Raw genomic sequence first — 13600 nt, 5'->3', positions numbered from 1 at the left:
CATGAATCTGTGAAATGTTTTGGTGTTGCCAAACCTGTGTTTTTCACTGAAAAAAAGATTCAGAGAATTTCATCCAGTTGTATTTAATACAGTGTCTCAAAATATTACAATGCGACAAACTTTGTTCCAATATATATATGTGATATTCTCTCCCTTTCCTCTTCCTTGCTTGCTGGAAATAGTAATAAAAATATAAAAAGAGGCTATTTATCCATCTGTTTTGATTCTTTAAAGGTATTTGAATTTGTGCTGGTTCAAAAGGCAAATCCATCCAAATGAGGATCCGAGATTTCCTAGCTACTGGGTCATTTAATTGTATATTATCTTTGTTTTGACAGCTCTTTGTGAAACAGCACTTCATTATAGCCACATGAGTTATTTTTATTTACTGTACAATTTTCATTCCCAGGATACAGCAGTGCTGTTTCCTCAGGCTGCTTTTACAGTATGCTGTCCTTGTACGTTTACTATGAAATCCAGGTGCAAGACCCGATTCTCCTCTCACTTGCACCAGTTTTGTACAGGTTTGGCTTCGGTGAAATTATTGATTTTTACAAAAGTGTACTTAATAGCCAAATCTGTTCTGTGGTGTTTAAGCTCGTGGCCTTAAACTGGTGTGCTGATGATATTTATGCACTTAAGCACTCTTCAGTCCCTTGAATGATATTTCATAACTCAACTAGGGATTGGGTAGTATCCTGCTGATGTGCTGGACTACCAGAAAGTTTACTACTATCACTCCCTCAATTTCTCCCAGTGGCTACAGAAGTGAGACATAGGCTGGAAGGTTTGTCAAAGGATTGGAAATAAGGAATTGCATTCATAGATGTCTAAAAAAAATATCTTTTAAACTACTGTCTTTTTCCTTAACTAAATGTGTGATGTAGAAAAAAATTGCATGTTAATCCTGAGCAAATTCTATGTATTAAATGCTGTTTACTGGCTCTGAAGTGCAGACCTTATGAAAGAGGCTAACGAAACGCCGTACAGTCATTGCTCCATGACATCTGGTTGAACTTTTATTTTATGCTTAATTGTTTATAGACCACTGACTACGGTAGCTTTCGGTCAGAGGATTTCACAAAACAGTGGCTTTGCCTATTGTAAGGCAGATAAAATTTATTAATTCTGATTTTAAACAACTCCTGCTGCCAATGGTATCATGCAAAAATAATTGTGGTTGTAGGAATGAAAACAGAGCAGGGAGGGTTTCGTCTTTGCACTGAGGCAATTATGTTATATTACTTTCAGGGGGCAAGAAAAGTTTGCCATGTATATACATCCTTGAGCAGATGTTAAATAACTCAGTCTTTTCAAATAGTGATATGAAGGTACTTTATTTTCCCTGGTCAAAATTTTCAGAAATGACTGGTTTTGAATGCCTCAGATTTGGAATGCCCATCTTGAGCCATCTTAAAAAGGCCTGATTTGCAAAGGACAAGAGCTCAAACTTTCTTAAAAAGTCAAGCCCCTTTATGGTGTCTTAAATTGGGCACCCAAAATCACTAGTCACTTTTGAAAATCTTGGTCTCCAAGTATATGCTTATTGCTTGCAGAATTATATTGGAAACTGAAGAATATACACAAACCAGAAAAGTGAGTGGATTGGCATTAAATGTGTTTGCAAGGACATTGTAAAGCAGGCATATTTTCAAGCATTTGTTACTTTGAAGAAGCAGGCCTCAGCAAGTACCATTGAGAAAAGCTCTGGCTACGGGTAAAGTGATCAAACTAGACTCTGGCTTTTGTTCACCAGGTTTTGGTACATTTATGAATATTTCAAAGTACTTTTGAGCCATATCCTACCATCAACCCACAAGTGTAACTCCCTGCTGAACTCAATCGGGAGTTCTGCATGAAAATGTCACCTCTCCAACCAATCTAGCTATCAGTGGCTAAAATAATGCTCTACTCTGACCATCTCATCTCCAACCCTCTTCATGGGCTCCCTCTCTTTCCACATGAAGTTCAAAATCCTCAACCTCACTTCTAAGGTTTTGTCTACATTGGAACTTCATTGGCAACACTTTCTGTCATTCAGAGGTGTTAAAACACACACACACACACCCCTGAACGACAAAAGTTTTACTGACAAAAGTGCTGTTGTGCATGAGGGGGTGGAAGTTTTTTGGTCAGCAGGAGAGCTTTCTCCTGCTGCCCAACAGCAGCTACGCTATGCATCTTTTAGCAGCACAGCTGTGTTGCTAAAAGCTGTGTAGTGTAGACAAAGCCTAAGTCTCTGCACAGCTCTGCCCTGCCTGCCTCACATCTTTGGTTGCTCTCCACCTCACCCACAGCACACTCTGCCCTCTGGGATGCCTAACTACTTCCTTCCTCTCCACTCTTTGGTGTTCTTGCTCTTAGATTTTTCACACTGCTACCTAGGCATGGAAAATGCTCCATCTAACTACTGCAAGCAGCCTCATTCTCATTCAGAACCTGCTTGAAAACGCATTTCTTTGCTCTTTTCTTCCATCACTGACTTTCCACTTCTGTCTGAGCTACCCCTTCCTCTTGACCTACTTCAGTCACTGCTTATAAAGTCAAAGGTTATATAGTTCTCTTCACCTGTTATCTGACTCCTATTATGTTTTAACCCTCGCCTTCCTTTTTTTCCCCACCCCTTCCTTTATCTATTATCCTTTTCTTTGTCTAATTTTAGATTGCAAGCTCTTTGGGTATGCACTGTATATTTATTTCATGTCTGTAAAGTGACATGCAAACATTTATCTAGCACCATAATCTATGTGGATAGCAGACTACAGCCAGGAATATTGTTTTGGGGGGGGGGGGAATTTGCCCCTCTGCTGGTTACTTCAGAAGTATAATTAGAAGAGAAAATAGTAAAAGGGAGTCATTGTGAGCAGGAAACTCCTAACAGCTATTGAATATTGGTTTAAACTGTTGAAGCAAATGACAACTGACACCAGCAGACTATCTTCCCCCTGCTTTATCCTAGTGAACTGAAGAGACTTCGGCAGGCTGTGATGCACCAAACTGAATGATATGGTCTTTGATAAAGATATCACCTCCTCCTTTAATTTAGGACCAATATTAAATATCCATCTTTATTTTACTGTCTTCCAAGTATAAAATTTTCAGGTAGACCTACAAATTTTTTTAAATAATTGTTTTTCTCTTTCAGCAATTAATGAATTTCCTGAAGATGTATTTACAAATAAGGATCGGCAGGAGGGAGCAGTGCTGTTTCATATTATTGGTGTAAGTTTTGTCCTCCCTTGGTTCCTTTTGGTTTTCCTTTTTTTATTTAGTTAGGTGCAAGAAGTTACTCAGTCCCATTGCCCTTTCTTAGTAGAACTCTGTAAATCAGCAGACTTTTAATGGTGCATTTGCAATCAAATTCTCAAATAGCAGAAGCCGACTGGAGCACTTTAAAAAGTGTTCATGCAAGCAGAAATGAAGGCATAAACATTGCTAATCTCAGTTGGGGTGAAATCTTGGCCCCACTGAAATCAATGGAAGTTTTGGCATTGATGTCAGTGGAGCTAGGATTTCACCCTGCATGGGTCAGGTATGGATTCCAGTTGTCCTCTGTGCAGGAACAGATGATATGGGGGGTCTCCTTGTTCCCTGTCCTGTCCATTGTGCATCTGTGCAAAAGAAACAAGGATAAGGCCCTTAAAGCCTAAAGAAATACAGATGAAATCTGTTAACGTGGTAGTGGGCCTGACATCTTATTGCAGAAACCAAAAACATTTAAAGGTCTTTGGGGCCCAGTCTTGCAGTCCCAGATCTGGGAAAGTAATAGTAAATGGGAGATTTACTTGAGTGAGGACTGCAGGATTGGTCCCATTGTGAAAATATGCATCAGGAGGACAACATGTGCTCACAAGACAATCATAGCCCCTGAGATGTTTGCAAATGGGAGCCAAAGTCAGGAACCATTTCTTTCAGGATGTGATTGTTCTTTGCACATGGAATATCTTAGTGTTGCTTTTGCCTGCATTACCTAGCCAGGTAATTAATTGAAAACATGAGTGATGACTGCTCTTCCTCCAAAGCACTGTCTGTTATTATGTCCCTTACTCTACCATGGCACCCCATTACAACAAATTACTGCATTTTCATTATTCCCTAACTTTCCAAACCCTCCCTTCCTAAGCATACTGTTAAGTAGAAGAACATACTGATATTTTTATGCCATAACTTCATGAATACCGTTGTTTTGTAGCAGATAGAAATGGAGCCACATATTCATGTTGGGTTTGTAGCTACATTATTTGAATATACATCCTGTCCTTCTCCTCTCCCTTTTTTACATGATGTGACTGAGTTACATTTTCTTACTTTATTTTTTCCCGCAGGCTCTTTATATGTTCTATGCCTTGGCTATAGTATGCGATGACTTCTTTGTTCCCTCATTAGAGAAAATTTGTGAGGTAAGTGAAAGAGAAATTTAACCACCTTTTGTAAATCTGTTTCTTGTAGGTTTTAAGTTTGGCCATTTTGTACCATCCAATGGCTGTCTGGAGTTTGTTAGAAATGAATTTGGTGGCCTCAATCCATTTCCCGGTGGACAGGGCTCCATATCATAAACCCACTACAGTTTGTGCTAATTGGCACCCTTGACAGCAGTCTTGGCAAAGAGGCTTATGACTGAATGGGCACAGCCAAATGATTTCCTCCTGTCACAGGTCTGAAGCACATTGGTGGGGTAGTATAGGGGGTGATGTAAGGATTAGATGGGTTTGTTACTATGATCCTTGTTTTAAAAGGCACTTGGAAAAAGGCTAGAAATATTTATATTAATTTGCTGGCCATGGGTGTCTTTCTGCCAGCAAGACTAATCAGTCAGAGGGAGGGATGTGCTTGTGCTGTTTTTCTGGCCTGTTGGGATTGGGTATGTGTGGTGGAAGAGAGTTAATGTATAGAAATAATTATCTGGTAGACTTTTCAAAAGCACCCAGCATTGGCTTAACTCTGCCCCATCTGAAGTCAGTGAGAGTTTTAATATTAATTTCAATAACAGCATAGTTAAGTCAGTGCTAAGCACTTTTAAAAATCCCACCCAAAGGCAATTCAGGATGAATAATTGGAAAGGGAGAATATAGTTATAATAACTAATGAAGTCAGTTATTTTATGTACGGGGCCCACTTGAACCAGATCTGTGAAATTTAACTAGAAAATATAGTGCAATATATACACAACTGAGAATAATAATCTGCTATTATATTAAAACATTAATTTTAGCACTTTACAAATGTATTTATAAGATACTAGTTAGAGTTGATCAAGATAGGGGGAAAAATAAACTTTTGATCCAAAATTTATTTTGGTGAAAATTTTCCAACCAACTATAGAATTGATTATAAAATAGTAAACCTTATTTGGAGAGTGGGGTTGACATAATTTCATATTAACAGAAATTTTTTGACCAGCTGTTGTAGCTACTAAGGCATCTTTTTTTCCTCTCCTTTGGACACATGTACAGAATGCCCACAAACATCAGTAGAAGTTATATATTCTTATCAGCAGGAGAACAGATGTAAAGATAGATTGTAGCAGCAAATACTTGCAAAGTATTCAGCAGTGATCTTTACTTACTGTTTTCAGATGTGCTATCAGCATACTTTTAGATACATGATATATAAGATGTACCATAATGTTGCTGCTTATGCTGTTGATCCTTCATAAAATCTATTCTGCTTAAGTATCTCCAGAATGCTAGACAGCTAACAAGAATCCAGAGTAGTTAGCACATCCATCTGAACTCTATCAGTCATGTTATCAGTGACAGATCATCTTAGTCCTGGTCTACACTGGAGGGGGGAACTGATCTAATTTACGCAACTTCAGCCACGTGAATAGCGTAGCTGAAGTCGATGTACTTAGACCTACTCACCGTGGTGTCTTCAATGCGGTGAGTCGACTGCTGCCGCTCCCCCATCGACTGCCTCCGCCTCTCGCTGAGCTGGAGTACAGGAGAGCGCTCTATTTATCGCGTCTAGCCTAGACACGATAAATTGACCCCCGCTGCCCACTGATCCAGCAGGTAGTATAGACATACCCTTAGAGAGCTGTGTGTTGTGCTTCTATGCCATGAGTTCCTTATGAAGCCCTTCCTGCCAGCTCAGAATGGTGCAGAGTGCCTGAAAAATGCTCTGTCTTGCTTCATTTATTACTAGGCACTCTTCTATCCTTGGAAGTGGGATGGGATATTAAAGATGAGTCTAGCAATTCAAAAAAGAAAAAAAAATCCAATTGCCTTTATAGTGCAAAGGAAAGATCCTCAGCTGGTGTGAATAGGCCTAGCCCAATTGTGGAGCTAGCTGCATTTATACCAACTGAGATTTTGGCTCAAAAGCTCTGAGGTAACTGCATACAGATTGAGCTCAAGAAGCAGTGTAATGAAAATAGATCTGTCTGTGAGACACAGTCCTCTTTCTAGTTCTACACTGGTCTAATTTCATGTACCTCATTGGAGTTCGCTTATTCTAATGTGAGATCACAATCAGGCCCACTATTTGCAAGACATTCACATAGGTTATATTTTACTCACTTCTGTTACCAAATTTTACAAGCTAGGTATCCCCTGTAACTCTTGAATTACTCATGACTTCATTCTAAAAAGTGTTGATTCCTGAGCGTTCCACCTTCTAGAATCCCCATCTGAGTGGTCTCTCTCTAATCAGCTTGGTTAGTTCAAATATTATAATGTAAGTGGATAATATTATCTAACTGGTGTCCCACTAGGTTAGGGAATAAATATTTTATATGCCCAAAGCATGTTGTCTATATCTCATATATAGGCTTTTTCAACCTTTGAGCTGTATCATAGGGGGAGTTCATTCTTTCATGGTATTGTAACTGAGGAAATAAAAGGATTCTATCTGTAACTATAAAAGTGTGCTGTGTAAAAAGACCAGCAAGGCTGAAATAATAGGCACTTTTCTTTCAGAAATTACACTTGAGTGAAGATGTTGCTGGAGCCACTTTCATGGCCGCAGGAAGCTCGACCCCAGAATTATTTGCATCTGTTATAGGTAAGGGATCTGCTCAATAGCGTGTGCAACAGTTGCCATTAAAATGTCAATGTATGTGAGATAATATCTTTTATTGGGCCAACTTCTGCTCTTTTTCAGCTCTGTGTAGCTTTAAAGTTTGTCTCTTGTATAAAAGATATTACCTCACTTACCTTATCTCTCTCATATCCTGGGACCAATATGGCTACAACAACACTGCAAACAAATTAAAAGTCAGAGACAGATCCTCAGCTTAGATTTCAATGGAGCTACGACAATTTATGCCAGCTGAAGATCTGCCCCTCTGTATTATTGAGTGGTTTCCCATGCAGTGGTATATGAAAGTGCCACCATTCTTCCTTATATTTAGAGCAGGAGATAACTGAGTTAACATGTTTTAGCTTCTGATGTTCTGCTGGGTTCCATTCTGCAGCTGACACCATTCAGTATTGAAAACCTGCAGCAGTGATACTGTACTACCACACACTCACTTCAAGGTTTGAGAAGATACTGCTGTTACTAAACATACCTGTGTGGTGAAAGTTGACATTTTAATGCCATCTGCTGGAACAAATTTTCCTTCAATTACATTTGTGCAACCTTATTGACATAGTGAGAGAAGAATTTGTCCCACAGTAAGGAGAATATATATAAATATAGTAAAGCCCACATAAGTCCATATCTATCTACAGATACACTCTCCTACATAGAGGGGGTGTGATAGCATCACAAGATCCATAATATCAAAGTCTGTTTGTTCAAACAAGATTGTAGCTGAAAACAAAGCTTTTTTTTTTAAAAAAAAGCTTCAGAATGGTCATGGGAGCTTTCTTCTCTGCATTCTGTCATGTCAGGTAGTTATATGGCCCCCCTTACCCTGGTATCTGAGTGCCTTATAACACCCTTGTGAGGCAGGCAAATACCTATAAAATGGGGAAAATAGTGAGTAACTGAAGCCGAGACAGATTAAGTGACTTGCCCATGTCACACAGGAAGTCTGTGGTGGAGCAAGAAATTGAACCTGTGTCTCCTGAGACTCAGGCAAATCTCTACCCACTAGACTATATGTCCTATCAAGACTAGCACCCCACACTATACACCTAGCACTTCAGACTATACGCAAGGTGGATGCTAGGAGTTCTTTGAAGGTAGTGCCATCCCTGCAGATGTTCAAGGGACAGAAATCTAAACATTAACTGTCCAGGGAAAAGTTCCTGTGCTTTATTGTAACATTCGAAGTCAGTTACATTGTAGAGTTCTGATGTCACTGGAGGTGTTTTACATCTCCTTTTCATAAAATATGCATACAAAATAGCTGCTAACAATCCCAAAAACTTCAGAAGGCGCAGCTGATAGATGCACTCATTATTAATCTAATTTTGGTTAAACATTTAAATGATCACAGATTTTTGTTGTTCAGTTGATACACATTTTGAACAAATAGGCATTGCCATTCATGAAGTGATAGGGGTTAATTGTGAATGTATTGCTCTCTCTCCAGGTGTATTTATCACTCATGGTGATGTAGGAGTTGGGACCATTGTTGGGTCAGCAGTTTTCAACATCCTTTGCATTATTGGCGTCTGTGGGATATTTGCGGGACAGGTTAGTAGGTTACCTTTTTTTGGCTCTCTGTTACTTAATTTTTTCCTTTTGTATGGAAAATGTTTGAGAAATATTGGAATGCTAATGGAAAACAAGCATGAAAGTGCTTGTAAGACAAGGGAAGTGATCATGTTAGAAATAATTCAGACATCTTACAAATAGGTAATGCTGCAAAATAGCAGTTGTCTCAGCTTTCCAAAGTGGCCACTACCTGATATTCCTTCCCATTTGCCATTACATCCTCAGTCAGTTGATCAGTGTAGACATGTGCTTCATCACTCGCGGTACAAATCAGCCAGAGATCTCTTACTTTGCAAAACCCACTGTCTTTTTATTTCCCTGTGTTTGTTCCCACCACCATCTATATACAACTCTGTACAATTCAATAGAGTTAGGTAGTTACCCAGGAGACAGCTATTTCCTATTGCTAGCTAGGAGCAGCAATTCCTCACCCCTCCTGTCCCGCCCACCCCTTTCCCACTTCCTGCCTGCCAGCCAGCTTTATAGGCCTTCTCCCCAGCAGGCTCACAGGTGATTACTCTTAGGCAACTTGAATGAGCCACACCCTGCCAGCTCCAGTCAGTTCCCCTTGATGGGAGCTGCGCTAGCAGGTTCTGAGCTAACAAGGGGTGGTTTAGTGCCTCTTAGGCCAGCACCCTGTTACACACACACCCCTTAAGAATGGCACTCCCAGGCCGCCTTTGGCCCCTCGGCCCTTCCACCGAAGGAGACTCTTTTGGAGAGGCCTCCTCGCTCCCAGCCAGGTCCTTCTCAGCCAGCACCCCAGATGGTTTCTTCATCCCTCTCCCTCAGAAGGAGCATTTCTCAGGGAGTGGTGTGCCCCATCTCTGCTTCAGCCCGCAGGTCATCACACCAGCTACACAGCGGCAAGTCTCCTATTCCCAGCTCCCCCTTGGTGTCTAGCTGAGGTTCGGAGTCTGCCCCATCTTTGAGCAGGATCTTCCACAACTCAGTTTCCCTCATATCTCCCAGCGGTTCCCCCCTCTAACGGGGGGGTCAGCATTCATCCCACTTCTGGGTGGGACCTTCTGTGCCTCAGTTTCCCCCAGACCGCCCTGAAAATCTGGGCCCTCCTCCATGGAGAGCAGGATTCTGGGGTGCTCCCCTGCATCCCTCCCTTCTCCTGGAGGGCTCCGACTAACCAGTTCCCCCATATACATTTCCTGCAGGTTAGCCTGCTCTGAACTTTGTTGTCTAGGAGTTTTCTTTTGATTCGCAGGCCTAGGCCCACTTCCCTCTCTGGGGGTTCTCATCCTCAGGATATCTATCCCCCTCTCAGGGTTCCCCTCTGCCTTGCACCCAGTAGCAGAAGCCGGTCCCGACCTAACACTACTGGACACGGTAGTTTCTCCAGGACCCCTATCCACTTCCACCTGAAGCAACCCTTCGCTTCCAGGGGTACCTGGGCTACCAGGCAGGACTTCCTGTCCTCATGTATGCACCCAAGGGCCATCCTTTCCCCCCAGAATGAGCCAATGTAGCTTGACTAGCACCTTTCACACCAGCATGCAATTCAAGGCGGTGTCCACCACAGCCATTTGGGTCTGTCTCCCCCCCTTCACAGGCATGGTGGGCATACCAAGCCCCAGTTCCTTCCCGCCTGTTGTGTCCATGCACAAAAGTCCACCCAACGGCACTCCATATTAGGAATGGCAATATACAAAAACCTGTAAGAGAACACTTCAACCTCCCTGGCCACACAATAGCAGATCTTAAGGTGGCCATCCTGCAGCAAAAAAAATTCAGGACCAGACTTCAAAGAGAAACTGCTGAGCTCCAGTTCATCTGCAAATTTGACACCATCAGCTCAGGATTAAACAAAGACTGTGAATGGCTTGCCAACTACAGAACCAGTTTCTCCTCCCTTGGTTTTCACTCAACTGCTAGAACAGGGCCTCATCCTCCCTGATTGAACTAACCTCGTTATCTCTAGCTTGCTTCTTGCTTGCCTATATAAACCTGCCCCTGGAAATTTCCACTACTTGCATCCGAAGAAGTGGGTATTCACCCATGAAAGCTCATGCTGCAAAACGTCTGTTAGTCTATAAGGTGCCACAGGATTCTTTGCTGCTTCTACAGAACCAGACTAACACAGCTACCCCTCTGATACTTGACTCCATATCTGGGCAGTCTTGTTTTATGTGTCCCAGCTTCCCACACCACCAGGAGGTTACCCGGGTGGGTCTTTTGAGTACTTCTCAGGGTTCCCTTTTCTTCTCCTTGCCTTTGCTGGAGAAGGAGTCTATGGGTCTTCGTCCCACTTCTCTGTCCTTTTGCTGTCGGTCCTCCCCCTGGGGTCCTTCCCAGGGGCGGCTTTAGGCATTCTGCTGCCCCAAGCACAGCAGGCAGGCTGCCTTCGGCAGCTTGCCTGCGGAGGGGCCGCTGGTCCCGCAGCTTCGGCGGACCTCCCACGGGACCAGCAGACCCTCCGCAGGCAAGCCATCGAAAGCAGCCTGCCTGCCACCTTCGCGGCGACCGGCAGAGCGCCCCCCGTGGCTTGCCGCCCCAAGCACGCGCTTGGCGTGCTTGTGCCTGCAGCCGCCCCTGGTCCTTCCACCTCTATATATGCCTCAGTCATTCTGACTGCATCTTCGACAGTGCCTGGCTGGTGCCTTTTTACCCATATCCGCACTGTCTCCGGGAGACTTTGCAAAAACGGCTCAAGTATCAAGGAGTCCATTACCTTCTCCAGGGGCCACGTATCTGGCCTCAGCCAGCGTGTGGCCCAGTCCCTTAACCGCTGCCTAAATGCCCGTGGTTGCACAGCCAATGTCCACTGGGCCGACTGGAGCTTTTGCCTGTACCGCTCCGCCGGCAGGCCTACCCGGTCCAATATTGTGGCTGTCACGGCCTCATAATTCTGGGCATGTTCCTCCCCTAAGGCCATATTGGCAGCTTGAGCCTTGCCGGTCAAATAAGGGGCAAGCCAGAGGGCCCAGGTTGCCCTGTCCCCTCCAGCCCCCGTGGCTACCCTCTCAAAAGTCCCTAGGAAGGCATCCAGGTCATCCACCGGGCTCATTTTATAGAGTCCCCAGCCCAGCAGCCAGGTGCCCTCCCCTGTTCCAGGACTCACCAGCCATTGCAGGAGTTGCCCCTGGACATTGCTCTGCTCGCAGATGAAATCCTGCAGGTTTTTCTGTTGCTCCACCTGCCAGGCCAAAACGGCCTGTCTCTCCGCTTGGTGGGCCTGCTGGAAAGTCTGCAGGGCCTACTGGGTCTGCTTTTGCTGCTCTATGAGCCATTTCAGGGTCTCCTCCATTGCCATCAACTGTATTCACTGGTTTAAGGATCCTGGACAAGCCCCCACCTGTAGATGTGCACTGTGTCACTCACAGTACAAATCAGCCAGAGATCTCTTACTTTGCAAAACCCAGTGTCCTTTTATTTCTCTGTGTTCATTCCCACCACCATCTATATACAACTCTGTACAATTCAATAGGAGATAGGTAGCCACCCAGGGGACAACTAGTTCCTGTTGCTAGCTGGAAGCAGTAGTTCCTTAATCCTTCTGATCTCCCCTGCCTGCCAGCTTTATAGGCCTTCGCCCCAGCAGGCTCACAGGTGATTACTCTTAGGCTCCTTTAATGAGCCACATCCTACCAGCTCCAATCAGTTCCCCTGTATGGGAGCTGCGCTAGAAGGTTCTGAGCTAACAAGGGCTGGTTCAGTGCCTCTTAGGCCAGCACCGTGTTACAATCAGTATAAGTGGAGAGGGAAAAAAATCCTTCCTGACTCCTGTGGTGAGTTATTTACATCCTAAAGCATTTGATCACCCTTCTCCGTAGGATGCATTCATGAATATCACAATTTTTATATTAAATCCAATATACCTCCAAATAAAATTAAGAGGGAATTGTTAATTTGCAGAACTGCAGCAAGTTGTGCTTTGCTTCTTGTTCACTTAAAACCACTAGCAATGAAAATACCATTTGTAAGAAATACATTTCCTTAAGGGAGGCATTTATAAGGTTTTTATTAATGGTGGTAATTATAGATACATTTTAGGGCCTAATCTTGCAAACACATAGGCATGTAATTTTAATGTATCCCTATTATATCCCCATTGGCTTTAGAGGGACTACTCATATGAGTAAAGTTACTCATGCAGCTAAATATTTTAAGATCAAGCTCTTAGTTTTACTTACAAACTTTTGAAATCACTGTTGTTTGTCAGCTAAAACTGTGCTTCTTTTCAGGTGGTTCGTCTCACCTGGTGGTCTGTGTTTAGGGACTCCATGTACTACACGCTTTCTGTGATCCTTCTTATCATTGTAAGTGTCCCTCTTAACATTTAACATGTTTCAGGGTTTAATTCCAAATGGCCAGACTGTAAAGCCTTTGTTTGCACTGCTAAGTGGTTACTCAAATAAGAAGTCCCACTAACATCAGTTACTCACAGGAATAAGAGTACACTAGGGTGAGTAAGGGCTCAAATAGAAGAACTTCATACAGCTCTTTGGAATAAGGCTGGCATGTTCAAATAGCCAAAGTCAGCCCATTAAACTCTGCAAAACAGATCATTGCTATACCTCAGAGCCAGGGTGAGCCCTGGCACCTCTAGGCTTGGCAGTTCATAGTCCTGGCACCTCTGGGCTTGCCACATTAGTTATTAAAGTAAAAAAAATTGCTTGAGCCCTGGCACCTCTTTCATTACAAATTAAGCACTGCCTCACAGAAACTACAGGTCCCAGCTTGCAGTGTTCCATTCTGATCCAAGTAATTTCTCTTGGAGCATGTTGGGATTTAGAAAGTGCACACCATATTAAAGAGGCAGGGTGGCTGTTGTCTGCAGCTTCTAGTACATGTTAGGCTTGTCCCACAGATAAATTGCCAATACAGGCAGAGTTTAGTAGGCAAAGTTTGGGCATAGCTGAAATGACCATTATATTTTTTCAGAGCAGTGTAGTAACTCTGACATTTCTATATTTAAGTATTTGCTGGCAGGGAGGAGGAGAGTCATCTTAATTTATTTTATTCATAATAAAAATAG

The 13600-nt window shown here is 43.0% G+C and overlaps 1 protein-coding gene across 6 annotated transcripts in view; it reads left to right on the top strand.

Moving 5' to 3' along the window:
- Window positions 1-13600, top strand: part of SLC24A4 (solute carrier family 24 member 4) — an 80579-nt gene that overhangs the window by 29039 nt on the left and 37940 nt on the right. For all 6 annotated transcript variants that reach the window (XM_039538029.1, XM_039538028.1, XM_039538027.1 and 3 more), the window contains exons 2-6: window positions 3146-3222; window positions 4326-4400; window positions 6921-7005; window positions 8486-8589; window positions 12807-12881. In XM_039538029.1, the coding sequence (XP_039393963.1) occupies window positions 3146-3222; window positions 4326-4400; window positions 6921-7005; window positions 8486-8589; window positions 12807-12881 (416 nt within the window). The remainder of the gene's footprint in view (window positions 1-3145; window positions 3223-4325; window positions 4401-6920; window positions 7006-8485; window positions 8590-12806; window positions 12882-13600) is intronic.

This window comes from Mauremys reevesii, linkage group 4 (assembly GCF_016161935.1).
Source record: "Mauremys reevesii isolate NIE-2019 linkage group 4, ASM1616193v1, whole genome shotgun sequence".
Classification (NCBI taxonomy): domain Eukaryota; kingdom Metazoa; phylum Chordata; order Testudines; family Geoemydidae; genus Mauremys; species Mauremys reevesii.
Note: the sequence above shows the minus strand (reverse complement) of the source record. Positions and strands in the feature narration are given on the sequence as shown.